Source organism: Saccopteryx bilineata, chromosome 3 (genome assembly GCF_036850765.1).
Source record: "Saccopteryx bilineata isolate mSacBil1 chromosome 3, mSacBil1_pri_phased_curated, whole genome shotgun sequence".
Classification (NCBI taxonomy): domain Eukaryota; kingdom Metazoa; phylum Chordata; class Mammalia; order Chiroptera; family Emballonuridae; genus Saccopteryx; species Saccopteryx bilineata.
This window is the reverse complement of record NC_089492.1, coordinates 592,120-619,031: the sequence shown is the minus strand read 5'-3', so window position 1 is coordinate 619,031 and position 26,912 is coordinate 592,120. Positions and strand designations below refer to the sequence as shown.

Below are 26,912 nucleotides of genomic sequence, written 5' to 3'. Positions count from 1 at the left end.
TGCCCCCCCAGGTCTTTTCCCACCCATGCTCCCCATGCCCTGAGAACATGCACAGGGCGGGGCCCAGGGCCAGGTACCCGTGGTTGGGCAGGGCTGGAAGCTGCCTGTGTAGTGACCCCCACGTCCCCCAGGAGAAGACGGAGTTCCGCTCCGTGTCCATCCGCCTCTTTGGGCACCTCAACAAGGCCTGCCATGGGGACTGTGAGGACGTCTTCCTGGAGCAGGTCATAGGTGGGCTGGTGCCTCTGCTCCTGCACCTGCGGGACCCTCAAGCCCCCGTGGCCGGGGTGAGTAGGAGGTTGAGGGGCGGAAGCCAGAATGGAGGGGGCGGAGGGTGAGCCAGGAGGGACTGAAGGTTGCCCTGCAGGCCTGTAGGTTTGCTCTGCGCATGTGTGGCCCCAACCTGGAGTGCGAAGAGCTGGAGGCTGCGTTCCAGAAGCACCTGCAGGACGGTCGCAGCCTGCACTTCGGGGAGTTCCTCAACACTGTGTGCAAACACTTGGTGAGGGGGCGTGGCTGGTGGGCGGAGCTTGCAGGCACCGTGTGCAAACACCTGGTGAGGGGGCGTGGTGGGCGGGCGTGGCCTGCAGGGCCACACACACCAGCGGGGGCCGCCTTTGCAGATGCGCTACTTCCCGGACCTGCTGGGGCGCCTGGTGAGCACCAGCCTGTTCTACTTCAAGAGCAGCTGGGAGGACGTCCGCACGGCCGCCCCCATGCTCACGGGTGAGTGTCTCCTGTCCTCTGGGCCCCTCTGCCCGGGCCTGACCCTGACTCTGACCCCTGCCGGCAGGGTTCCTGGTGCTGCACTCCGAGCCCCAGCATCAGGCACAGGTGGACCTGGAGCAGCTCATTACTGGTGAGCAGTGCCCCCCACCCAGGTCAAGGGCCCCGCGGCCCTTGCCACCCCCACCTGTCTGGCTGCACAGGGTTCCCGCTGACCCTGTGGGCACCAGGGAGGACTAAGTGATTTTCCTGGATTTCAAGGATTTTTTCCCTGTCACTGGTGACCTCATCGTCTCTAGTAATTCACGGAAACTTCTTAACTGTTCCAAAAGAGCTTAAAAAACACTAAAAAAGGAAAAACTATCTTTCCGTTGGCTCCTGAGCCCTCCCAGTCGAGGCCTGTCTTAGGAGGGCGGTGGGCGGGCGGCCCCACGCGTGGGGAGGGGAGCGCTCCACTGGGCCCTGGCTCCCTGCACCAGGAACAGGGCGGGAGGAGCCCTGGCCTGGCTGAGTGAGGACCCCTTGCCCCATGTCAGTTCTCAAAGGGCCCCAAGGGCCGCCCACAGCAGCTCCCCGTCCCTAGCCCTGCAGCTCCTGCTCAAGGACCCAGCCCCCACAGTGCGCGGGAAAGCTGCGGAGACTCTGGGCCGCCTGGTCAGGTTCTCCTGAGGCCCCTGCACAGCGAGCAGCACCGGCCAGCTCTGGCCCAGAACTCGGAGATGGTCCCGAGGAGGCCCTCCCCGTGGCCACACTGTCCCAGACCAAGCAGGGCAGGGTGGTCTGCCCCCTCCCCCCACTTCGCTCCTAATAAAGCCATTCCCTCCTCAGCAGGTGATGCCATGCCACGGTGGCCTTTCCTTGTGGGACAGGTCAACTGGTTTCCCCCCACTGGGAAGACCAAGGGAGGTGTGGTGGGGGTAACTTGCCAGGAACCCAAACTCAAGAAGGTCAGTCACATAACAGTCAAGAGAGGAGAAACATTTCTATTGAGGGTCCTGGTCATCCGCCTTAGCCCAGCGCAGGCAGGCAGCCTAGGTGAAGAGGCGGACGGTGCCGTCAGCCCCCGCAGAGAAGACCCACGGCTGGGTGGGGTGGAAGGCCACGTCCAGCACCCCCAGGTCACGGGTCAGCGTGTGGCCCCTCAGCACCTTCACAGGCACCAGCAGTGGGTTCTGCAGCAGGTCACTGTGGGGAGGAGAGCAGCTCAGACAGGGCTGAGACCTTGGGACAGGCGGGCGGGGAGGGAGGGGAGGGGTCAGCACTCACTCGTACACCATCCCGTGGCAGACGATGACACTGCCGTCGTCAGAGCCAGACGCAAAGAGTGGGTACCGGGGGTGGAAGGCCACTGCCCGCAGGGCCTTTTTGTGGTGTCTAGGGGGGAGACCTGGTTGAGGGCGTGAGGGGGTGGGGGGAGCAGCCCACCACGTGTGTGCGTACACATGTAGCCACGTGTGACAGGACCTCACCTCAGCACTCTGTAGGGCTTCGTGGAAAGGTCCAGGTCAAACCACACCAGCTTACTGTCGTAGCTGCCACAGATAAGGTTGTCACCTGGGGGCAGGTACATGGGTATCTGGTGACCTTGCCAGGTGGCTCCACCCAAGGGGCATGCCCTCAATTGTGGGGTACACCCTCACCTGCAGGGTGCACAGCCAGGCTGGACACCCACTTGCAGTTGGGCATCAGCTTTTTGGTGAGTTCCTGGCGCAGCAGGTGGTAGAGGCGGACGCTGCGCTGGGAGGCCACAAGCAGGAAGGGCCGGATGGGGTGGAAGGCCACACGCTGCACCTGGCCATGGCTGCGGCGGAAAGGGCTCTGGCTGCGGCGGCGGCTCAGCTGATGGATCAGCACCTGGGTGTGGCCCTGGGTGGCCAGCACCACGGCCATGTAGTCCCCACGCCCATGCCAGGTCACCTGAGTCACTGGCTGCAGGAAGTGAGGTTGGCTGAATGGGGTCCTTCCCAGCCCGTCCCCCACGCCCCTCCCCCGCCCCTGCGCCTGCGCCCCACACCTTGCTGTGGCAGATGCACAGCCGCAGGCCCCCTGGGCGCTCCTCCTCTGAGGCTTCCAGCCAGTGAGCGGGCTGCAGGGCAGACTCTTCAGGTGGGGTGAAGGCGTCCAACAGCTGGTCCGTGCTGCTCACGGCCAGCCGGTCCCCCAGGCCCGGGTTCAGCAGCAACACCTTGTCCTCCCTGCAGGCCAATGCGATGCAGCCCTCAGACACGGCAGCCCCTGCTGTCCCAGCCCCCAGCCTGCCTCGCACTTACACAGCCACAGCCACAAGGCAGATGGTGGGGTGAGGGTTCCACGCAATGCTCTTCACCACGCCCGCCACAGGCACAGTCCTCATGCAGCGGGCAGTGGCCACCTCCCAGAGCCGCACCGAGCCATCGTCTGAGCCTGGACACAGCAGACGCCCTCAGCACCTGCCCTCTCACCCAAGCTCCCATGCTGGGCTCCCTCCCATGTCAGGCCCACCTGAAGCCAGCCACTGGCCCCCTGGGGAGACGCTCAGGCAGCGGACGAGGTCGCTGTGGCCCCTGTAGACCTGCAGAGGAGGGACAGTGAGGAGATGGACACCCAGGCGTGGGCTTCCCGCCCACCCCATCTGCTTACCAGGGCCTGGCACGTGGGGAAAGGCTGCAGGTCCCGCGGCCGAGGCAATCTGGGGATGAGGTCTTCAGGGTCCACGTTCACCTGGGGCAGGAGAGCATGTGGTCAGTTTGTACCCCTCCCCTCTCAGTCCCCCCACCCCGGCTCACCACCAGCCCCCCACATACCCTCATCTTGCGCTGCCGTGGACACAGATAGAGGTCGAGGCAGCGCTCAAAACGCTCGTGAATGAAGCGGCCATAGGCAGGCACAGCCCGCAGGCTTGGGAACTTGCGTGGCAGGAAGCTGAGTTTCCGCTCACCAGGCTCCTGCTGCTCCCACACCAGGCGCTGTGGACACAAGAGATGAGCCAGGGGCCAGGGGCCAGATCCCAGACCCCAGTTGGGCTAGACCCACCTCCTCCTCGCTCATCAGGTACTCAGGGGGCGGGTTGTAGGACTCGGCATGGCCTGGGAGGGCCAACTTGGGTGCAGGCACGTGCATCTTGTGACGTCCCAGCACAGCACTGGGGTCCTCCTGGGCCCACAGGTCGTAGAAACTGGGGGTGGCGTCCTGGGGCCGGCGAGGCTGGATCCAGCCCATCTTGATGGCATGGACCATGCGCGACACCTGCAGACAGACACGGTCAGGGTGGGCAGTGCAGGGGTTGCACCCTGGAGGAAGAGGCACCCACCTTCTCCTTCTCCACCAGGGACGGGATGAAGCTGCGCTTGTCAGCAGGGCGGTTGGTCACAGGGTGGATCATAAGGTCCCCACTGAAGAAGTCCACAGCTGGCTGGGGAAACAAGCACAGGCTGTGGGCCAGGTTCCCGCAGGGGCCCTAGAGCCCGGGGCTGGCCACTGCCACCTACCTCATATGGATTAAAGCTTGCGTCCCCAAACTGGCCCCTCTGCAGCCGCCGTACCAGGGCCACTTGCTCATCTGTCAGCCGCACATCGTGCCCCGTCGTCCGGTCCTGCACTGTGCGCCTGAAAGGCCGCCCCTCAGAACTGACCTCCTGGACCCCGTCCTGCCCCCAGGCACTGCTCCTCAAGCTCACCAGTAGTCAGGGTCATCCATTTTATCCAGAAACTGGTCCAGTTCATCGCGGGTCCTCACAGGCTTGTAGATGCGCCTGCCGTCCAGGTCGTAGCCCACGTGTGGGAAGTCGTCATACCACTGCAGGGGCACGTTGCCCACCGTGTTGCGCACATCCTGGGGGGCCAGGCAGTGTGTCACCACCACACACCCCATGCCCACTCCCCTTGTGAGCCCTCCCTGACACAGATAAGGGAGAAGGGTGAGAACCAGGAGGCAACCCTCGAGGCTGGGCCTGGCACCCTGACACGTGTGGCCCCGGGGTGTGACGTGGCCAGGCGGCTGAGCTGCCCCCCCCAGCCTGCAGAGGATCTGGAGCTGCACCTCACATTTTCCACTGAAGTGGTGCCGACCCTGAGCTCCCCCTGGATTCCCTGGCCAGGGCTCTGGAGCCACAGACAAGGGTGAGCTCATCGCGTGGGCTCCCTCCCCTGGCGGGGCCTTAAGCAAAAATGGGCAGCCAGAGGCAGGGAAGACCCCGCCAACCCCCCACCCCAAGGGGAGGCAGAAGCCACAGCATGCTGCCCTACAGGCATCCGAGGACCCCCCCAGCCTGTCCCCCAAATCCTGATGGGCAGAGCAGCTACATTCCTGGACACACATTCCTGGTCGAGGCCCCTGCCAGCCACCACCCTCCCTCCGCCCAGCATGAAGACTGCTGCCCAGGCGGCCACTTCCTGCAACAGTAGCCACAGGGGGAGGGGCCCAGCAGGGAGCAGAAGGCCCCCTTTGCAGCAGGACAGGAACCCCTGGGCTCTGCCCCTCTGCACCTGCCCACCTGAGACCTGCCTTTAGTCCTTCCAGCAAGTGCACCCCTGAGCCCCCGCCCACTACTGTAATGCCCTTCCTTCTCCTCTATCTACACAGGGTGAGGGGCCTCCACTGCTCCAAGTTCACAGGGCCATACCTTCACTGGACAGACACTTTGGGGGGGGGCAGTGGCTGGGGGTAGGGAGTGGCACAGGAAGGTTTCTCCAAAGCAAGGGGACCAGGTATGAGCCTGGAGAGCAGAGAGGGTTCTAGGCTGAGGGCACAGCTTGTGCCAAACCTGAAGGGTGCAGCTGATGTCAGATGGGGGCAGGTGCAGGACAGACAGGCTGTGCCACCAGGGGACCCCCATGTGAAAATGAAGGAGCACTGGAGGGGTTGGGGCTGAACTCGAGCCCCTCAATGCCAAGGAGGGGGGCACATAGGCCCAAGTGTACATGGGAGGGAGAGACAGACAGGGTGTGGCTAGAGGCCCCAGGCCAGGGCAGCTGGGTTAACTTGGTCATGCCAGAAGAGAGAGCTGGGGTCACAGCTATCATTCGACCCTTCTGCCTCTGCTGAGGGGTGCGAAGGGGGCTAGACAGCTCCAGAACCATCCAGAAAGGGGTTCTCACTTGTCCTGCTTCCCACAGACAGCAAGATGCTCCAGGACCCTTTAGCGCGGCGCGAGAAAGCAGAGGGACGCTGGGCCCCTGCTCCGGCGGCCTCCAGGGGCTGGGAGGCGGGGAGGAGGGCGGGCCAGCGCGGGGGAGGGGCCGCCACCACTATAAAGGCCAGGCCCGCGGCCGGGCTCCAGCCCGGGACGCACACGTGCGCGCGGCGCCGCAGCCGCCACCACGGGCGCCCCAGACCCGCGCCTCCCCGGCTCGGGCGCCCGCCCACGAGGCTCGGCGGCATGCTCTACGCGCGGAGGAGCTGACGGCGTGGCCGCCGGCCCTGTCCTTCACCATGCTGCGCTCGGCGCCGCCTGGCCGTTACCTGTACCCCGAGGTGAGCCCGCTGTCGGACGACGAGGACCGAGGCAGCGAGAGCTCAGGATCCGACGAGAAACCCTGTCGCGTGCACGCGGCGCGCTGCGGCCTCCAGGGTGCCCGGAGACGGGCCGGGGGCCGGCGGGCGGGGGGCGGCCCGGGCCCCGGGGGCCGGCCAGGCCGAGAACCCCGGCAGAGGCACACGGCGAACGCGCGTGAGCGGGACCGCACCAACAGCGTGAACACGGCCTTCACCGCGCTGCGCACGCTCATCCCCACCGAGCCGGCTGACCGCAAGCTCTCCAAGATCGAGACGCTGCGCCTGGCCTCCAGCTACATCTCGCACCTGGGCAATGTGCTGCTGGTGGGCGAGGCCTGCGGCGACGGGCAGCCGTGCCACTCTGGGCCCGCCTTCTTCCACGCAGCGCGAGCAGGGAGCCCCCCGCCCCCACCGCCCCCTGCCCGCGACGGGGAGAACGCCCAGCCCAAGCAGATCTGCACCTTCTGCCTAAGCAACCAGAGAAAGTTGGTGAGTGTGGACGCTGCGCATTCACTGACAGGGACCTGAGAAGGATGTGGCACCCCCACCTCCAAATCACCCCTACAGCTCACACACGCGGGGCAGAGAGTTAGGGCCAAGGCACAGAGCCCCCTAGCAGCACCTGTAACCCAAGGGCTCTGGTCCCAGGAAGGGCCAGGCTGACGCTGGCAGGTCTAGGCCCTCTCTGGTAAGTCTCCAGAACACAGGTTCCACGGAGACCAGGGAGGCTCACCCAGGACCAGGAGGGGGGCCTGAGAAGCAGGCGGGGCAGATACTGACCTGAACCAAGCTAGGGAGGCCCAGAGAGGATGGCTTGAAGTAACTCTCGCATCCTCAGCCCCCGTGGGATAGGGACTCAGGAGCAGTGAAGACGGCTCCCGGAGCAGTGGGCACGGCCACAGGTTTAAGGGTTACTGGGCACCTGCTGTCCCTCCCCTGGCCCCGGGGCTGCCCACTCAGATGTGGCCAATGGTCTGCAGGCAGGAAGCTGGCAGGAGACTTGGGGGTAGGGTGAGGGCCACACTGTGGGATGCTGGCCGCCTTGATTTACAGCTCCTGCTGTGCTTGGTGGCACCGGAAAAGCAGGGTGAGCGTGGAGAAAATACGGCCCGGCTTTTCCCAATCCCCATTTCCTCTCCAGACAGCACGCGTGAGCTCCTGGGGCCTGAACATCTGGGAAATTTAATTTTACAATTCCGGCTGCGCAGCAGTGTGTGCTCTCCTCCCCAAGTGCACAGGGAAGCGGGGTGAGCGTGAAAGGGGCGCTTCCCGTGCCCGCCCCCTGAGACGGCGTGGGGGAGCCCGGAGGCGCGGGCTGGCCCTGGGGTTCGGCCCAGGCCCTGACACTGCCCTCCCCTCTGCAGAGCAAGGACCGTGACAGAAAGACGGCGATTCGGAGTTAGAGGCGGATGCCACTGGGCGATCCACGGAGAGCCCCCATGGACCCGACCCGGGCACAGGCCTCCACCAGGGCGCCCACCAGGCCTGCTCCGCCTCCGCCTCCGGCTACAAGTGGGGCCGATGGACAGACAGGCAGCAGCAAGACTCTGAGCTGGCCACAGCACTGGCCCTGGCCCACTGGAACTTTCCATGCTGGCTTCCTACTTGGGTTTTCTTCTGGTCACTACATGCTGGCAATCTCGTGTCTCTGATATGATAATATAAAGTCTGGAAATTTTGTATAATTAAAAACAAAACAGTATCTTCCAAAAGTGGAAGCACCCTGTCCTCTCAAAGGGTCCAGAATCCATCCTAAGCCTACCCCCACCCCTGGGCTGCCTCTTGTCAAGTCCTGTCCTCTCTGGTCTCAGGTAAGGCTCCCACCTTCCAGGCCTCAGGGCCCTGCCTCCCAGGCCGAGGGAGAGTGAGGAGCCTCCTGCCCCGGAACTGTGGCCAGGGGGCCAGAAGAGATCCAGGGAGGGGAGGGCAGGAGGGTCGGGGCCACACTCTCAGGACCTGAATGGCGCCCAGGCCGCTTGTAAGGATGAGGACAGCACAGCTCGGGGCTTTGTGCTGGACCTCAAGGCCTCAGCACTTCCGCTGGTGACTGTAGAGCCCCGAGAAGTGGACATGTGGGGAGCTGGGTGACGGGCACTGCCAGGCCTGGGCGGGCCTGACGGCAGGGCCAGGAGGCAGCCGCCTGCTCACCCCGCCCAGCCCTGCACTAGCCCCTCATACATTGTCCACTCTGGGAGGACCCCTGGCCACCTACCGCTGCCCCTACCCCACTCACCCAGAATTCCCATCTGCCAATAAGGGCAATTAAGGCCCCTTCCCCGAGCTGTGCGCAGCTGGCTCACCATTAAAACCCTGCAGGTGACAATTATAGTTGAGTGGTGTGAGCTCCCCCAACAAAGCAGAGAAGAAAGGCAGGCTGGCCCTATATGGGCCACCTCCCCCACTAACCCAGGTGGGCCAGCAGCCCAACTTCTGGACAGTGTGGGGAATGGCTGAGAGTGCCAGGTGCTGGCCCTGGGCCCTCCCGGCCCTTAGCACAGACTCAGGGTCCCCACTGACATGCCCTCTCAGGCCGCCAGGGAGCAGCCAGGTGCTGAGGCCCACGTGGGCACCCCAGCAGGGCAGGGCCAGAGCTGCCCCCTCCTCTGCATAGATGGGCTCCAGGGAACCATGAAGCAGGAAGCAGTGGTATAATTTTGGAGGAAATTCTCAAAGCCAGAGCCATTAAGGGCTAGAAGAGGGCTGTGTCCAAACTGATAGAAATAAAACAGGATAAAAAGTCACGGTGGCAGGTCCCACTCTGAGAAACCCAACCCCAAATTTCCTCTCCTTAATCCTGCAGGAGCCTACAGCTAGCCCAGGGAGGAGAACAGAGGAGGGGAAGGGCCAGCTCGGTCACTGCAGGAGTCCCCTGACCCCACCTGCCCGCCCAGGGAGCCAGGATCCAGGCAGGGCGTGCTGGGGGTCCTGCTGGGACTGAGAAAGGCACCTCTTCCCCTCTCAGGACCCCTGGACACTTTGAGGACGTGCCCTGGGGTCAGGTGTTGGTAGGCAGGTGCCCTGGGGTCTCTGAGGCACCTCCCTGCTGCACTGGGCAGGCTGTGGGAGGCTCCGTGGCCAGCTGGCCTCACATCTTCACAGCTGGGCACGGGTTGGGAATGCAAACCGCCCTAATGAAACCCCCCTAGGATGATGGGTAGCCAGTGGGCACCCACCTCACAGTCCCAGGGGTCAAAGGGGAAGCGGGAGCATGCGCAGAGTAAGGCCCGATAAAACAAAGTGCCGAGGGAGGGACGCCTCTTGGAACAGGACAGACGGGAAGGCTGGAGGGGGCCGACGTCGGGGACCCCCGCCTGAAGCCGGGTGCAGGGGAAGGATGTGTGGAGGTGGGAAGTCAGGGGCAGGACAGGGTCTGGGATGGTCCCCAGGGCCCAGCTGGTTGGGCCTGTGCAGGGAGGCCAGGCCCTCTCCCTGCAGGGCCTGTGACTCCAGCAGCGGCTGCAGCTTGGCCGGCCTCAGGCCTGGGCAGTGGGCCCGGCTGCTCCCTGAGCTGCAGCAGTAGCAGAGGCTGCGAGGGCCTGGACCGCCAGCCAGGGGGGGGGGGGTGCGGGAGGGAGCACTCCGTCACCCTCCACTGCTCCAGAAATTCAAACCAGACTGGGGGTGGTGGGGCGGCCCCACGCAAGTCCACTCGACGGCTCACAGCTGGGGGTGGCAGGTGCTCCCTGCCACCCCAGCCCGCTTCCTTCCCTCCACGCCAGCCTGCCTGGCCCGGCCCAGGGACAAAGACCCAGGACTCGCTGTGTGCACCCCACAGGCATCTGGAAAGAAGGGGCCGCCCACACTGGGGCCAGCAGCTGCCTCTGTGGGCCAAGCTGGGCTGGAAACACTCTGATCCTGCCTCGGCTGTCAGCTCCCTGTCCCTAGCCGGGGAACGAGCTGCTGGCGGCACCACATGATTCATCACCAGGCCGCCTGCACCCGCAGGCCAGCCGGCCCCCACCCTGCTCAGCACCTGCGGCTGCCAGGAAGCACATGTGACCCCGAGGGGTGAGCGCCACCCCTCCAGGTCAGGCACTGAGCTGGGAACCCAGGCTGAGGGCACAGACAGCCGGGGCCCAGCTCTCCTCGGGCCGCTCTTGGCCCCAGAATCAGCCAGAGGGACCCACCGGCAGGGTCCCCACCCCAACTGCACCGGACACAGCAGCCACGGGCTGACGTGTGGCTGCGAGGGTTCCGCTCGATGAGCCTGCCCCTCCCCCTCCCCAAAGTGGCTGCAGCTGTCAGGACCGCAGATTGGAACTGCAGGTATGGCCTGGCCCGCTGCCACCTCCCTCCCTGTCTGTCTGCGAGGGAGGAAGCCGGCCCACCTCTGGAATCCTTCACTCGCTCCTCGTTCCCTCTCCACCTGTCCCCCGGGAGCGCAGGGTCAGCCGCCCTCGCTCTGCTCGCTCTTTTCCCTTGCCCCTCTCCGATTACAATGCCGGCAGTGTTCGCTCAGCTCCCCTGCACGAAGCTCCCGCCTGTCTCGGAGAGCCTCGGCCTTCCTGCGCCTGTCCCTACTGACTCCTCCACGTTGTCCACTCTGCCAGTGCCCGGGCGGGAGGAGGAGGCTTTGCGCAGGCTCACCTGCTGCAGCTGAACCTACAGAAGGTTCCAGCAGGATGAGCCTGGTTGTCAAACCACAGGGGAGAAAGGCAGGACCTGCTCGCAGAGCGGCCCCCACAGCGGATGGGGCAGAAGCGGACACAGCCCACTGGCTGTAACCACCTGGGCCCAGGTGCACCGGGCAGGGAGGTGCCCTTCCCCAAACTCCTCTATTGGACTGCCCTATCATTTGCTGCCTCAGGTAACAGGGCAGATCTGTGGAGACCAGCCCAGATGTCCCCAACTCCGTCTGACCATCCCTGAAAAAAGGCGTGCTTGCTGGGCCTGCCCATGACTCGTCAGACACTTGTGGGCACAGGGCCCTCCAAGCTCACTGCTTGGCCCCCTACCAGCCACAGCACAGGGAGCAAGTCTGCCTGACGGGGTCCACAGGACAGGGAGAGGACAGGGAGAAGGACAGAGGCTACCCTGCTCCCAGGTCCTCAGGTACTCGAGACCCCACACACCTGCCCCTCTCCAGTAGCTGACCAGGGTCCGCTGGACATTCCCAGAGGGGTGTGGGCTCAGGACCCTCACTGAGTGGCGGAGGCCTGTTCTGAGCCACACTGTTCAGAGACAGAGCTGCTGCCTGAAGTTCCCCCCAATCTCCTGGAGGACTCGACCTCAGCCCCAAGCATGGCCCACACAGCCAGCCCTGCTCTGAAGCCAGCAGCCCTGCCCAGCTGTCCCCACAGAGCTAGCCTCCAGCACCACACCTCTCGCCCCAGGGCAAACCCCACTCTTTGAGGAGGCCCCTGCCCAACACTCTCCAACCCGGGTTCCTGCTGCCATGGGAAGTGGCTCCTGGCGGGCACACAGCAGCTGGGGCTCTGAAGCCCACCTCTACCTGCCGGCTGCTGCACAGCCCCCAGGCCCCAAGACCCTGCTGGGTCCCTAGGTGCTCAGAGTGCCTCCTAAGGGGCAAGGACACCCAGCCCCGACCCCTCCCTCCCCACCCCCACCAGAGGGACTCCTCTCCCCCACTGAGGTGGCTCCTGGGAAGCAGAAGTACCAGGCCTACACAGGGTGGGGGCCCCACCCAAGCCACCTGGTCTGCTCAGAGCTGGAGCCCGGCAGAGGAGCCAGGGGCACCCTGCAGTCACAACCATCAAGCCCACCTGGCCCTGCACCACCTGCAAAGCCGCGGGTCAGCAATGCAGGCCCGGGCCCCTTCCAGGAGAGGCAGGGACCAGCCCCCGGTCCTGGCCAGTGGCCCCATTTGGAGGCTGGCCGCGGGGGTGGACAGCGGCCAGGGAGGCCGGGACGTGGGGCGGTCTGCAAGGCCGAGACGCTCGCAGGCTCAGCCCGGGCGTCCCCACAAACAGCTCAGAAACCTGAGCCGACTGGCTCCGGCTGCCAACAGCGACGCAAGCGCTCTGAGTGCACGCGGCCAGGCGGGGCGGGCGGGGCGGGCGCCCCGGGAGGAGCAGGAGGCCGCCAGCACTGGAGGCAGCTGCCGGTTCAGTAGCTGGGAGAAGCCATTAACGGCGTTTGGCGAGAGAGCAGAGGGGATCGCGGGTTCTGGATGCAGACAGGCCCGGCTGTCCCTGAGGGATCGGAGTTACCGCGAAGCCCAGGGGCCAAGAAGCCGGCCAGTGCTGCAGCCCTGCCCCCACCCGGGCCCAAGCGATGACCAGAGGGAGTGTGTGGGCCCGGGGTGCCCCCAGCCTTTCTGGCCAGAGTTCACAGAGGCTCTGAGCCCCTCACCCTGACCGCACTTCCTAGACACACAGCCGCAGGCCTGCGTGGGGCTCCTTCTCTGCCCACTGTGGGCCTCAGTTTCTCCAGCCGCCTGAGACAAAGAGGAGGGCAGCTGCTCTGAAGGCCGCCAGCCCCCTCCTCAGCCCCGCCCCCACCCCCTGGGTCCTGGCGGCTGGATGAGATCACGTCTGTGAGATGCGGGTGCCGTGGAGAGGGGCGAGGTGGACAGGAGGGGGCGGGGCAGACGGCTCACCGGCTTCTAGGGCTCCCCCCACGCAGCCAGGACCCTGCCAGGCCCAGCAGCACACCCAGGGGGCTGTGCCCAGTGCAGCTCGGGACAGGAACCTGGGGGAGAGGGCACGCATACAGAGACAGTTCTCGGGGTCTCACGTGAAGGCAGCCAGCGTCTGGATGTAGGGAAGTCCCTGAAGTGAGGCCCCACCGAGGCCACAGCCAGAGGGCCCACAGCCCCAGCATTCCCCAGCCTAGGCCTCGGATCCAGACCCAGGGGTTGGGCAGGGCAGGACCAGGGGCCGGGGAGGCTGTGCGCACAGAGGTCCTTCCTCCCAGGGGCACACACCCATCAGGATCCCTGCCGGCCACTGAGTGGGGTCCTGGCACCACTGGCCACCTCCAAAGACAGTGCTGGGAGAGAGGCTGCCCTGGCTGCAGTGGTGTCAGGTGTGCCGGCCCCACAAGCCCCCAGGTGCCTGCAGCTCGGGGTGGGGGCGCGTCTGCCAGGGCCCCTTGAGCATGGCTCTGCGCCCCTCCAGCCTCTGCTGGGCTGTGCCGGCAGCCAGGGAGCGGGCGTCGCGGCAGCTCCTGCTGTCACTCAGCCGACATATGGGATAGTCATCGTGGAGGAAGCGCCCGCAGCCCCCGCAGTGGCTCTGGGACAGGAGCGCCCCCCAGGTGGGAGGCCCCCCCCAGCCTGCACTCCATTCACAATCATCATCGATTTCTCCAAATACCAAATATAACAAAGTAGCCGACAGGATGTGGCTGCCGACAGCCAGAGCCCCTGGGAAGGAGAGACAGGCAGGGAGCCGCGCTGACGGCCCCCCTTGCCGAGTGCGCCCGCTGCTCCGGCCAGGAAACCAATTTATTTTGTTTTGTCTCTGTTCTCTGAACGCACAGAGACCAGATCGGGCGGGCGGCCAAGGCTCCTGCAGCCGCTGCCAGCGGAGCCTCAGATGGGGGTGGAAGCAAGCAGGGGGCCGCCCTCCCCAGGCCTGGCCGCCCCCGACAGGCGGCAGGAAGTGCTCCCGAGGCCAGGGACCTGGTCCCCCAGTCTCCAGGCCACACCTGACCAGGGGCACTGGGGAGGGGCGGGCAGGTGATTGTCATGGCCACCCTGGGGCTCAGAGCTCCTCGGTGGGTCGCTGGGACGCAGCCTCCACCTGCCCACCCATCAGCACCACTGGACGCCAGCCTGAGCACCCGGCTCTGCACCACGCTGCACCCTCTTTCCTTCCAGAGCACGCAGCTGGAGGGGGGCGGTGAGGTTCAGGGGCGGCCTCACTGGCCTGTGCTTCCAGGACACAAGGCAGGGAGGGGACAGCACCAGGCTGCTGGTCTCCCACAGCGACTGACAGTGCTGCTGTCCTCAGTGCCCAGCGGGGTGCCACCCAGGCCTGGGGGGGGGGGGCACGAACACAGGCTGCTGGTGTGCAGGAAGCCACCCACAGCGTGAGCACAACCAACAGGGAGTAAGTACACAGGGATCCCAACGTGCCCACCCCAAAGGGCTGAGATGTGGGCATGGGACACGCAACCATACCCCACCCCCTCTCCGGCGATGAGACAGACACACACAGCCCTGCAGTCACGAGTCCCAGACCCCTAAATCGCTCTTCCAGACCGGGAGCAGGGCCGAGGGCCAGGACGCCCACTCGGGCCGCGCGGAGGGCTGCTTCCCCTCCGCCCCGGGCAGAGCCCGTCCTACCTCCTCGTCAGAACTGTCTTCCACGTACTCATCCTCGAGCTCAGCCAGTGCCTCCGTCCTTGGGGAGGGGGTCCCAACAGCCTGCAGAGACAGGGGAAAGTACTTCAGTCAAGACACCAACGCACTTTGACCCTGGGCAGATCCTGGGCCCCTCCTGGTTGGTGGGGGCATGGGAAGGACAAACTGTCCCTCTTGCTGACTCCGAGGTCCAAAGTTCCCATGGCCTCCAAATCTCTGAGAAGTTCCAACTTGGCCCCAGGCCTCAGGAGAAGACCAGGGACACCCATGTCTGAACAGACCTCTCGCCCACGCCCACCCCAATCCTCTGTACGGGGCCAAGCCCATGATGATGTCCACGCTCTGGGATGAGCCCCAGGGAGGGGCTGACACCTGGTGCCAGACGGGAAAGAGGCAGTCGGCAACAAGGCACCAGCTGGCCCTGTGTCCCTGAAGGTAAAGATGGCTGCACAGATTCTGGCCCAAGAGCCCCACAATCTGCCCTGCCCCTGGCCCAGTGCCAACCTGGGGTCGGGAGAGAGGGTGAAGGTTGGGGAGTCCCACCTGGGGAAGATGTGTGGTACTCAGGTCAGCCACCCTCACAGGGGACATAGCTGGCCGACTCTCAGGGCAAGACCCTCACGCTGAGGCCAAGAGGGGCCCGACCCTCAGAATGCCGGGGACTCAGCTCCCGAAACGCCACCCCACCCACGACATCCCCAGCTCCAGGCTGACCCCAGCCACCAGGTCAGTGAGTGGGTGTTGCTGAGCATTCACACCTCAACCTGGAAAACAGATCCAATCGCAGGGTGGGGGGACCGGGTGCACCGGAACCGGGGTGATGGGGAAAACAGCCCCCTGCTTACCCCTGGGGGCGGTAAAGTGCTCAGGAGCAGGAATCCCCCCCCCCCGCCCCAGCACAGCACAGCCCACCCGCCCCGAGCCCGTTCTCCTGCCCCCGCCCCCACCCAGGCGAGAGCCAAAGGCCTGTGAGGCGGCTCTTCCTCCTCCCGTTTCTCCCCTCAGTGTAAGCAGGGGGGAGACTAAGTTTTTTTCCAGGCCAGGAACAAGCAGGATTCGGTTTCCACATCCCCCCTGCCCAAGCTCCTGGTCCTGTGGGAGCCCCACCCGCTCCAAGTGGGTCAGCACAGCTTGGCAAGCATGGGGTGCGGGTGCGGACACAGTGTGAGCCCCACATTCCTGCCTCTGCCCAGGGCACAAAGCTCTCTGCTATCCATGCCCGTGAAGCAACCAGCTGGCATCCCTGCCCAGGCCCCAGACAGAGTCCCAACTCCCAATGGGCCCCGCTCACAGCTCCGCCAAGTACCCAGCCCCCGAATCCCACACCACCTGTACCACAGGTGTTGTCAGGGCTCTAGCAGGAAAGAGGCACGCCCCCTGCCCTGCACCCAGTACTGTGACTCCCACAAACAGCTGATGCACACCCCTCCTGGGGCACATCCTCACCCCAGACCTGATGCTGTAGGGCAGACGGCAGCCACCAGGGGGCAGCAGCGACGCTCCCGGCTCCCAGACCCGCTCAGGAACCACCCACCTGGCAGACCCGCCTCTCCCAAGTCGGAGATGCTTTGTTATAGTCGGGCATTGGGCATTAAAAGAAAAACTTCAGAGTTAAGAAACATGCCCACTGAGTCGTAAAACAAACGGATGCCAAGCACAGAAATGAAGGTCCCCACACACCACCCAAGACCTGGCTGCCAGCATCCAAGCCCCTGGGTCCTCAGGGGCAGACACAGGTGGTGAGGGTGCCAGACCCACAGCCCGAGATGGGTTCGGGCCCTGCCAGGCCCTGCACCCCAATCCTTCGTGAGGGGGCTGCTCAGGGTCTATGAGCAGGCCCCAAGGGAAGCAGGGTTCTGTAGGCAACTGCCCCAGGCCAGGGACTGAGGAGCTGTGGGTGGAAGAGGCCAGAGCCAGCAGGGGTTCCTGCACACCCCTCCCCAGGGTCTGCAGCGAGCCCTGTGCACAGACAGCATGAGCGGGACTCCTTAAATTTTCTGGAAAATGCTACACATTACGCTAATATTATTAGGTCTTTTTTGAAAGTGGCAAGCAAACTGAACAAATTAAAAAAGGTTAAGAAAACAAAATAGGAAGAGAGCTCATAAAAATAGGAAGGACCGAACCGAGCACGACCAGTGGGAATAAGTGGATCCAAACAAGCAGAGAGGAGAAGAAACGGCCTCAGGCACAAGTCCACTCGACAGGCCTCACCGAGAGAAGGCACACGGGTGCCCGACAGCATCGCCTCTACTGCAGGGTGAGGGAGGCCCGCTGGAGGTGTGGGGGGAGGCCCTGGGCTCAGCGGTAAGCATGGCAGGGGAGCAGCTAAAACCAGCAGCCAAGCCACAGCCTGAGGGGAGAGGACGGGGGGGGGGGGGGGGGGAGTCACTGGAGAGCCAGGAAGAGGAACATGGGACACATGGAGAATGGGTGTGGCCAGCTGGCACAGGGCTCCGGGCAGCAGGCTCAGTCACGCTGTCAAGAGTGTAAGGGGCCCTGCCTGACCAGGCGGTGGCGCAGTGGATAGAGCGTCGGACTGGGATGCGGAGGAACCAGGTTCAAGACCCCGAGGTCGCCAGCTTGAGCGTGGGCTCATCTGGTTTGAGCAAAGCTCACCAGCTTGGACCCAAGGTCGCTGGCTCGAGCAAGGGGTCACTCGGTCTGCTGTAGCCCCACGGTCAAGGTACTATGAAAAGCAATCAATGAACAACTAAAGTGCCACAACTATGAGTTGCCGCTTCTTGTCTCTCTCCCTTCCTGTCTTTCTCTCACTAAAAAACAAACACAAAAAACCAAGGGGCAGGGCTGGACAATGTAGCCAGGAGACCAAGTGACTGACAGGGACTTTAGGGCAACAGAGTGGTAAAGGACAGGGACAGGGCTGTCAGGGGACTGAAGACAGGAGTGTGAAGCAGACACAGAAAGATAAGGTCACTACAGCAGAGGAGTGAGGAGTCCCCACCCCACTACACACAGCAAAACAAAAGGTCTGGCCCTGGCTGGTTGGCTCAGTGGTAGAGCGTCGGCCCAGTGTGTGGAAGTCCCAGGTTCGATTCCCAGCCAGGGCACACAGGAGAAGCGCCCATCTGCTTCTCCACCCCTCCCCCTCTCCTTCCTCTCTGTCTCTCTCTTCCCCTCCCGCAGCCGAGGCTCCATTGGAGCAAAGTTGGCCCAGGCGCTGAGGATGGCTCTGTGGCCTCCGCCTCAGGCACTAGAATGGCTCTGGTTGCAGAAGAGCGACGCTCCAAGATGGGCAGGGCATCGCCCCCTGGTGGGCATGCCGGGTGGATCCCGGTCGGGCGCACGTGGGAGTCTGTCTCTGCCTACCCACTTCTTCAGAAAAATACAAACAACAACAACAGGTCTGGGTCCACCCCGCAAGGACACCTCCCAGAGGAAGGGGTTGCATGGCAGCCAGCACTGGACACCCCCACCAGACTGTGTCCCTGTCGTCACTCCCACCCACAAGCAACGTGCTCTTTCTGACTCGAGCTCCTCCTGCCAACAGCCAGCTGAGCAGGTTCTGAAATCCAACGTCAGGACGACCTGTGTTCCCCAGCCCTGCATGTGGGGAAGACACGGGCTCCCAGGTAAACGCACAGATGCTCCCACCCAGGAGGAGAGGAAGGAATTCTGGCTGGGCAATAAACCAACTTTAAGGGAAAGGGGGAGTTAAAAGGGAGTTCCAAGAAAAGAGATTCTAAAGAACAGACAAGACAATCACACCTTCCCCTCCACAGTGACCTAGAGCAGAGAGCATGCAGAGGGCAGGGCCAGGTGGCCAAGGGCACCTGACAGAGTGGCGAGTGGGCAGGAGGGGACTGGCTCCTCCTCGATGGGAAGGCCAGAGAGGACAGCCTGGCTGGCCGAGCTAAGTGACCGCTCAGGGCACACAGAGGGAGTATCAGCGGAAACCTGCCGGCTTGGCTGTCGTGGGCAGACCGCCTGCCGCAAGCCAGGCCCCGGGAGGGAAGCAGTGGAAGAAGCTGGGCGCTGTCTCCTCTCATCACAGAAGTCACCTCCCTCTCCGATGGGTCCCCAGGCAAAAATCACTCTCGCCTGCAAAATAGTTCACCTAAGAGTACTGATTATTTGCAAGGACATACGGTGGCCGAGGCCCCGGTCAGGTGCCACAGAACCATAGGGCTTTCCACTCAAGAGTGGGGACACTGAGCAGATGCAGCAAAGTGGGCGTTCCCTGCTGGCATGGGTTCCCGAAGCTTATCAAGATATGTCGGGGGCCCTGGCCGGTTGGCTCAGCGGTAGAGCGTCGGCCTAGCGTGCGGAGGACCCAGGTTCGATTCCCGGCCAGGGCACATAGGAGAAGCGCCCATTTGCTTCTCCACCCCTCCGCCGCGCTTTCCTCTCTGTCTCTCTCTTCCCCTCCCGCAGCCAAGGCTCCATTGGAGCAAAGATGGCCCGGGCGCTGGGGATGGCTCTGTGGCCTCTGCCTCAGGCGCTAGAGTGGCTCTGGTCGCCAACATGGCGACGCCCCGGAGGGGCAGAGCATCGCCCCCTGGTGGGCAGAGCGTCGCCCCTGGTGGGCGTGCCGGGTGGATCCCGGTCGGGCGCATGCGGGAGTCTGTCTGACTGTCTCTCCCTGTTTCCAGCTTCATAAAAATTAAAAAAAAAAAAAAAAAAAAAGATATGTCGGGGGCCTAGCCTAGAGGACCCACTCTCAAGCAACGAGAACTTCTAGGAAGAAACTCCATGGTGTGACCAGTGACAATCCACCTGCCATGGCAGGTAAAGGTGGGCCAGCAGACCCCCCCGAGGGTCCTGACCTTCCCCAATGAGGTAGGAAGGTCTGAGCAGGACAGCAGCCCTCAGCTGGCTCAGGATGAAAGGAACAGCCAAGCAGGGGCCATGGATGCAGCGCATGACGGGCTGCCCGGGGGCCATTTGTGGATGTCCCATGCAGCCACTCACAGGAGGACAGGAGAACATGCAAGAAGCACTGACTGGCCTAACCAGATGGTGGCGCAGTGGACAGAGTGTCGGACTAGGACACCAAGGACCCAGGTTCAAAACTCCGAGGTCGCCAGCTTGAGTATGGGGTCACTGGCTTGAGCAAGGGGTCACTCGCTCTGCTGTAGCCCCACGGTCAAGGCACATATGAAAAAGCAATCAATGAACAACTAAGGTGCTGCAACAAAGAACTGATGCTTCTCATCTCTCTCCCTTCCTGTCTATCTGTCCCTATCTGTCCCTCTCTCTCTGACTCTGTCATACAAAAAAACAAATAACTGGACTGCCAGCACACTTTCTAGCCACAGAGCTGCATGGTGGGGACGGGATTCAGACGCCCTAGGAGAGGCACGAATGGGAGACGCAGAGGGGAATGACCAGCTCAGTCAGCTGAAGTTACAGACGGCTTTTAAGAAACAGGTGTGAAAACAGAGAGACAGGGATTTCCAGTGGGTGCGGAGAGCGCCCCCACCTCTTTAATTCACTCTCTTGGAGAAACTGACACCCAGTCACGAAGACCCTGCTTTGGAACAGAAGACCCCCTAACAGGAGCTGACGGTATCCCTCGGCTGAAGCACGACAAAGCCCGAGACATGACTTCTGGGGCCCCTGTCCAGGAAGGCCTACAGAAGACAGGGACAGCGCTCAGAGCCCGGGGTGAAGCAGGAGAAGGACGTCTCACGGTGGGAGCAGGTGGGGCATGGTCCTGGCTGCACTTGGGGGGACACCCTGGGCTGCTGCACAGCCACAGGCAGCCTCACCCTCAAGGCTGCTGCCACCCCGGAGGCCCCAGCCAGCTTCCCCGGACTGAGGGCACAGGCGTCACCTTGCCTTGTGGAGAAGGTGGAGCAGGTGCTCGCTCCTGGGCTGCAGCCTCAGGCCCCCGACCCCTGACAGCAGCACTGTACAGAGCAGCCAGCAACATGGGCACAGACACCTGAGGGGGAACCCAGGTGGATCAGCACATGCCCAGATGTGGGCACACTCAAAGCCACCACCCTGCACACTGGACAGCCTCTGGGGACACCTGCACCCACCTAGTTTAGAAAGTTTACTTTCTTTCATTTATTTATTTATTTGTGACGGTGGGGGGGAACAGATAGGAACAGACAGGTGGGAAGGGAGAGAGATGAGAAGCATCAATTCTTCATTGCGACACCTTAGTTGTCCATTGACTGCTTTCTCATATGTGCCTTGACCAGGGGGCTACAGCAGACTGAGTTACCCCTTGCTCAAGCCAACGACCTTAGGCTCAAGTTGGCGAGCCTTGCTCAAACCAGATGAGCCCACGCTCAAGCTGGCGACCTCGGGGTTTCGAACCGGGGTCCTCCGTGTCCCAGTCCAATGTCTATTCACTGCGCCACCACCTAATCAGGCTTGCTTTTTTTTTTTTTTTTTTTACAGAGACAGAGTGAGTCAGAGAGAGGGATAGACAGGGACAGACATGAATGGAGAGAGATGAGAAAAATCAATCATTAGTTTTTCATTGCACGTTGCAACACATTAGTTGTTCATTGATTGCTTTCTCATATGTGCCTTGACCGTGGGGCTACAGCAGACCGAGTAACCCCTTGCTAGAGCCAGCGACCTTGGGTCCAAGCTGACGGGATTTTGCTCAAACCAGATGAGCCTGCACTCAAGCTGGCGACCTCGGGGTCTCGAACCTGGGTCCTCTGCATCCCAGTCCGATGCTCTATCCACTGTGCCACCACCTGGTCAGGCTAGTCAGGCTTTTTTATTTGTTGATTTGAGAAAGAAAGAAAACACATCAATCTGCTATTCCACTTATTCAGGTATTCATTGGATGATCCTGTTATGTGCCCTGACTGGGGGCTGAGCCCGAAAACGTGGCACTTCAGGATGATACTCCCGCCAACTGAGGTACCGAGCCAGGGCCCTGGGTTAGAAAGTTTAAATAAAAAATTCTTTTTACTAAAAAAGCTTTTAAAAAGTTATTATAGACCCTGGCCAGTTGGCTCAGTGGTAGAGCATCGGCCTGGCATGCAGGAGTCCCAGGTTCAATTCCTGGCCAGGGCACACAAGAGAAGCGCCCATCTGCTTCTCCACCCCTCCCCCTCTCCTTCCTCTCTGTCTCTCTCTTCCCCTCCTGTAGCCGAGGCTCCATTGGAGCAAAGTTGGCCCAGGCGCTGAGGATGGCTGTATGGCCTCTGCCTCAGGCGCTAGAATGGCTCTGATTGCAGCAGAGCGATGCCCCAAATAGGCAGAGCATCACCCCCTGGTGGGTGTGCCGGGTGGATCCCGTCGGGTGCATGCAGGAGTCTGTCTGACTGCCTCCCCGTTTCCAACCTCAGAAAAATACCAAAAAAAAAAAAGAAAAAAAAGTTATTATAAATATGTTGTTTATAAAAAATGACAAAAACGTAAATATTTAAATGTGTGAATTCCGGCTCTGGCTGGTTGGCTCAGTGGTAGAAAGTTGGCCCAGTATGTGGATGTCCCGGGTTTGATTCCCAGTCAAGGCACACAAGAGAGGCGCCCATCTGCTCTCCACCCCTCCCTCTTCTCTCTCTCTCTCTCTCTCTCTCTGTCCCCTAGCCTCCTGCAGCCATGGCTCCAATGGTTTGAACAAGTTGGCCCGGAGAACTGAAGATGACTTCATGGTCTCACCTCAGGTACTAAAAAAATAAAATAAAACCACTTGGTTGCTGAGCAAGAGAGCAACACAGAGGGGCAGAGCATCGCCCCCTAGTGGGCTTGCCGGTGGACCTCAGGCGGGATGCATGCTGGAGTCTCTCCTGTGTCCCTAGTGCTGCAGTTCAAGCCCAAGCGGTGGAATGTTTAAGTCTGATTTTAAACCTTCTCTTCCTATGGAAATAGATCAAACCAGCATGGCTTTCTGGTTTCCATTACGGGAGCAGACTTCAATGCAAGCCAAAGTCTTAACTTCTAGAACACAGGGCCAGCAAAAATAATTATCAACTTATTTCTAGGATGTTCTAAATAACAAATGTTGTATCTCAGTTAAGCTAAGCTTTATCCCCCTTTTTATCACTTCAGACAAGAGCAGGGTGCACCTTTCCCCATCATCACGTAACAGGTGGCCCCTGCGGTCAGGAGGTGGCTGGGCTCCCTCATGTGATGCCCAGGAGCAGTCCCATCCCCGCTGTGGGATTTTCCCATACGCAACCCAGCCAGTGACTCCATCTGGCAACATGGGCTTCGTCCCCTGGAGACCACCCCAACTTCACACAAATGTTCCACCTGGTCTCAGATGTGCCCCAGGTGCATCAGAAGGGGGACAAGGGCGGGGGGTTCCCAAGGAAACCAGGACAAAGCAGTGTAGGAGAACCCCCCACCCAAGACCTCAAGGCCTGGCAGGCACTTTCTTTCCTGACCTCCTTCATCGAGACAGGGGAACCCACTGGGAGTTCCTCGGTCACCCACCTGCTTCCCAGTGGTTTTCTCTGTCCTGTCATGGCTCTTGCCACTGCTGGCTCCATCCTGTCCTTCAGCGGAGTCGTCACTGCTGTCACTCCCAGAATCTTCCAGGCCTGAGAACACACTCTCCTCACTGTCGGACAGCCCGGAATCGCTGCCGTCCCCAAGGCTGGGAGCAGAGGCCCAGAGGAGAAGGGGCTGTAAGAAGCACAGTGTTAGTGATGGCATGCTCTGTGGCCTGCCCACGGGGCCACACACGGACCCACAGCTCTGCGTGGCCAGCCTCCAAGGCCACAGCCCTCCCCTTGCACCACAACCAGACACCCACACAGGCCTTGCTCACTGCCCACCGCCACGGACAGCATGGCCGCCAGCCCTTCCTTGGAAGGGACACTTCAGTCCTAGCATCTCACAAGGAAAGGACTATGTCCCCTCCTAAGAGCCCAGTTCCCATGGGCTTGGGTTCTCCAACTTCTATGCCCACTCTGGCATCTGAGGCCTCAGAGCTTTGAGGGGCCAGCTGAGGACCAGAACCCCTAAGGGGTTTTTCCCATCCGAATAGACTCTGCACCCAACCAGGCTAAGATAGGAAGTGGGTGCAAAGTTTGGTTGAAGAGTGAAAACAGTGAAGCTTGACTTAAAAACAAGATTACTCACTCCACACCCAGTGGAGCAGGGCCAGAGCTTTTTCTGGGCAAACACTGTTTAGTCCCTAACTCTGCAGGACACAATGCACAGCAAGCGGGCCCTGTTGTTGCCTTTGAAAGTGGAGTAAGAGCCCAGTAGCTCAGTGGGAGCATCGTCCTGTCCCGATATGGCCAAGTTGTGGATTTGCTTCCCGGTTAGGGCACATACAAATATCAACCAACAAATGCATAAATAAGTGTAACAAGTCCCTGGCTGGTTGTCACTAAACGGTAAGGTGGAGGGTTCAATCCCGCATCAGGGCACAAAGAGGAAGCAACCAATGAGTGCACAACTAAGTGGAACAACCAATGAATGCTTCTCTCTCTCTCTCCCTTCTTCTGACTTAAGATCAATAAGTTAAGAATAGAACAAGTCATGTTTCTCTCTCTCCCGTCCTCTCTCTCTAAAATCAATAACTTTTTCTTTTAAAGTGAAACAGCCGATAACTCAGTTAGTTAGAGCATCGTCCTGAAGCGCAAAGGTTGCTGGTTCAATCCCCAGTCAAGGCACACACAGGACCAGATCAATGTTTCTGTCTTCCTCTCTCCCTTCCTCTATCTCTAAAATCAATACAATAAACTTTAAAAAAAAAAAAAAGTCAGCCCTGGCCAGTGGCTCAGTGGACTGGCACATGGACATCCTGGGTTCAATTTCTGGTCAGGGCACACAAGAAAAGCAACCATTTTCTTCTCTACCCCTCTCTCTAACCCTAACCCTAACCTCTCCTGCAGCCAGTGGCTCAATTGGTTTGAGCCTGGACCCTGAGGATAGTTCAGTTGGTCCATCAGCCTAAAGTAATAAAAATAGCTCAGTTGATTCCAGCATCAGCCCTACACAGGGTTGTCAGGTGGATCCTGGTTGGGGGGCATGTGGGAGTCTCTCACTTGGAAAAGAAAAAGTGGAACAATAGCTTGGCCTACGATGGTGCAGTGGATAAAGCGTCAACCTGGAATGTTGAGGTTGCCAGTTCGAGACCCTGGGCTTGCCTGGTCAAGGCACCTACAAGCAACCAACAAACAACTAAAGTGTAGCAACTGTGAGCTGATACTTCTGACACCACACACCCTCTCTTCTCTGTAAAATCAATAAATAAAGCCTTTTAAATATACACATATTAGGCCCTGGCCGGTTTGCTCAGTGGTAGAGTCTCGGCTTGGTGTGCAGGAGTCCCAGGTTCGATTCCTGGCCAGGGCACACAGGAGAAGCGCCTATCTGCTTCTCCACCCCTCCCTCTCTCCTTCCTCTCTGTCTCTCTCTTCCCCTCCTGCACCAAGGCTCCATTGGAGCAAAGTTGGCCTGGGCGCTGAGGATTGCTCCATGGCCTCTGCCTCAGGTGCTAGAATGCCTCTGGTTGCAACAGAGTGACGCCCCAGATGGACAAGGCATCGCCCGCTGGCGGGCGTGCCAGGTGGATCCCAGTCGGGCGCATGCAGGAGTCTTTCTGACTGCCTCCCCATTTCCAACTTCAGAAAAATACAAAAAGTATACACACACACACAAACACTAAAAAACACAAATTGGCCCTGGCCGGTTGGCTCAGTGGTAGAGTGTCGGCCTGGCGTGCGGGAGTCCCGAGTTCGATTCCCGGCCAGGGCACACAGGAGAGGCGCCCATCTGCTTCTCCTCCCCTCCCCCTCTCCTTCCTCTCTGTCTCTCTCTTCCCCTCCGGTAGCCGAGGCTCCACTGGAGCAAAGTTGGCCCGGGCGCTGAGGATGGCTGTATGGCCTCTGCCTCAGGCACTAGACTGGCTCTGGTTGCAGCAGAGCGATGCCCCGGATGGGCAGAGCATCACCCCCTGGTGGGCATGCCGGGTGGATCCCGGTCGGGCGCATGAGGGAGTCTGTCTAACTGCCTCCCCGTTTCCAGCTTCAGAAAAATTCAAAAAAAACCCCACAAATTAAAAAGTTAAAAAGTGGGCCTGACCAGGCGGTGGCGCAGTGGATAGAGTGTCAAACTGGGATGTGGAGGATCCAGGTTCAAGACCCCGAGGTCGCCAGCCTGAGTACAGGCTCATCTGGTTTGAGCAAAGCTCACCAGCTTGGACCCAAGGTCGCTGGCATGAGCAAGGGGTTACTCAGTCTGCTGAAGGCCCACGGTAAAGGCACATATGAGAAAGCAATCAATGAACAACTAAGGTGTCGCAATGCATAACGAAAAATTAATGATTGATGCTTCTCATCTCTCCGTTCCCGTCTGTCTGTCCCTGTCTATCCCTCTCTCTGACTCTCTGTCTCTGGAAAAAAAAAAAAAAAAATTAAAAAGTGGAACAAAAACTTGCAAACATTTAGGAAGTGTCTGAGTGCAGAATCCTAGATTTCACTGTTTCTCAATATTTATAAGTCTCTCACCTAACTGGACAGCCTGTACTTAACAGTTATTCCATAGCACTCAACTTCGTTTTCATAGAACAACTCTGATACATACTCAGGCTGTTTATCTCCAATAGTTAGTGACACAATTACAGTAGCAAGTAAAAATGGCATCAATGGTTTGGTACAAGCAGAATCAAGTGGTGCAGGCAACTAAGCCTGGTGTCCGGAGCTGCCTGCTGGCTGCGGAGCAGCAGGAAGACCTGTCACAACGGGAAAAGTAGAGTCGGTTGAAAGGTTCCACTGCCCATGCGTGGTATAACCCAGATTTGATGACTCCCCCACAACCGAGATGGGGTTCAGGTGGACAGTACTGATGGCTACGAGTCCAGTTAAAACGATGTGTCCGATGTGGCAGGCACTGGATTCTAATTCACGCTTCCTTATTCTCATAGCCTTCGATTTTTATAATGCATCTAACGCATTCCTGGTGTATAAATATTTAAGTATTTACTGCAGACATAATCTAAAATCTTTTTAATGGTGGTGGGACGCATACTTCAAAGGGTTTGAGAGGCTGCTGCCCAGGGGCCAGCTCTCGTTCCTATTTCTCTTCTGCTCATTCTTCCAACCCACAGACCCGCCCATTCCCACTCAAGCCGCGCTCCAAGCAAAACGTGCTCTCCGCCTAGGACGCCCACCCCTCAGGACCACTTCCAGCAGAGACAGGCGACCGGCTCCTGCTCACATTCCCAAACCTACTGCAGACGGGCCCAGCTCGCCGTGGGTCCGCGTGGCCCGCTTACGGAGCTCGGCCCCACGCCCTCGGCCACCACGTGCGGCCCGCGCCACCGCCACCGGCCCCGCCGCCCGCTCCGGTCCGGCGCAGCCTACTGTCACCTCCTCCGGCTCTGGATCCTGCGGCCGCTTCGTCGGTTGCGCCCCTGCTGCCGCTGCCGCGCAACTCGCATCCCGCACACCCGCCATGCTCCCCGGCCCAGCGGGTCCTGACCCACACCGCCAATTCCGGCAGCGACCCGGCTTGAGGGCGTGGTCCGCGGGGGTCAGAGGACGCGGC

The 26,912-nt window shown here is 61.0% G+C and overlaps 3 protein-coding genes and 1 long non-coding RNA gene across 12 annotated transcripts in view; 3 read left to right on the top strand and 1 right to left on the bottom strand.

The window, feature by feature from the left end:
* Positions 1-1,553, top strand: part of MROH1 (maestro heat like repeat family member 1) — a 54,979-nt gene extending 53,426 nt beyond the window's left edge. For all 9 annotated transcript variants that reach the window (XM_066265427.1, XM_066265425.1, XM_066265431.1 and 6 more), the window contains 5 exons: positions 132-287; positions 368-502; positions 624-726; positions 794-859; positions 1,310-1,553. In XM_066265427.1, the coding sequence (XP_066121524.1) occupies positions 132-287; positions 368-502; positions 624-726; positions 794-859; positions 1,310-1,395 (546 nt within the window). In that variant the 3' untranslated portion in view covers positions 1,396-1,553. The remainder of the gene's footprint in view (positions 1-131; positions 288-367; positions 503-623; positions 727-793; positions 860-1,309) is intronic.
* Positions 1,554-1,693: 140 nt separating this feature from the next.
* BOP1 (BOP1 ribosomal biogenesis factor) lies at positions 1,694-26,892 on the bottom strand. Its single transcript, XM_066265432.1, has 16 exons — positions 26,735-26,892; positions 22,845-23,036; positions 14,451-14,531; positions 4,383-4,537; positions 4,194-4,311; positions 4,016-4,117; positions 3,739-3,951; positions 3,510-3,671; positions 3,346-3,426; positions 3,208-3,277; positions 2,997-3,129; positions 2,741-2,921; positions 2,367-2,655; positions 2,196-2,280; positions 1,993-2,100; positions 1,694-1,911 (listed from the first exon to the last, which is right to left on the bottom strand). Exons 1-16 carry the CDS (start codon positions 26,819-26,821, stop codon positions 1,758-1,760), a joined length of 2,211 nt encoding a protein of 736 aa, XP_066121529.1. The 5' UTR covers positions 26,822-26,892; the 3' UTR covers positions 1,694-1,757.
* On the top strand, positions 5,992-7,901 carry SCX (scleraxis bHLH transcription factor). The gene is made up of 2 exons (XM_066264599.1): positions 5,992-6,688; positions 7,564-7,901. The coding sequence occupies exons 1-2, from the start codon at positions 6,137-6,139 to the stop codon at positions 7,600-7,602; spliced, it is 591 nt and encodes a 196-aa protein (XP_066120696.1). The 5' UTR covers positions 5,992-6,136; the 3' UTR covers positions 7,603-7,901.
* On the top strand, positions 14,543-16,048 carry LOC136329385 (uncharacterized). The gene is made up of 3 exons (XR_010730181.1): positions 14,543-14,903; positions 15,053-15,194; positions 15,662-16,048. It is a non-coding gene; the product is annotated as an uncharacterized lncRNA (long non-coding RNA).
* Positions 26,893-26,912: the final 20 nt, after the last annotated feature.

Coding starts and splice junctions, on each gene's coding strand:
- SCX (XM_066264599.1), top strand. CDS start 6,137: ATGCTGCGCTCGGCGCCGCCTGGCCGTTACCTGTACCCCGAGGTGAGC. Junction 6,689..7,563: donor TAAGCAACCAGAGAAAGTTG/GTGAGTGTGGAC, acceptor TCCCCTCTGCAG/AGCAAGGACCGTGACAGAAA.
- BOP1 (XM_066265432.1), bottom strand. CDS start 26,821: ATGGCGGGTGTGCGGGATGCGAGTTGCGCGGCAGCGGCAGCAGGGGCG. Junction 4,312..4,382: donor ATGGATGACCCTGACTACTG/GTGAGCTTGAGG, acceptor GCGGCCTTTCAG/GCGCACAGTGCAGGACCGGA. Junction 2,922..2,996: donor TGCCTTGTGGCTGTGGCTGT/GTAAGTGCGAGG, acceptor ATTGGCCTGCAG/GGAGGACAAGGTGTTGCTGC.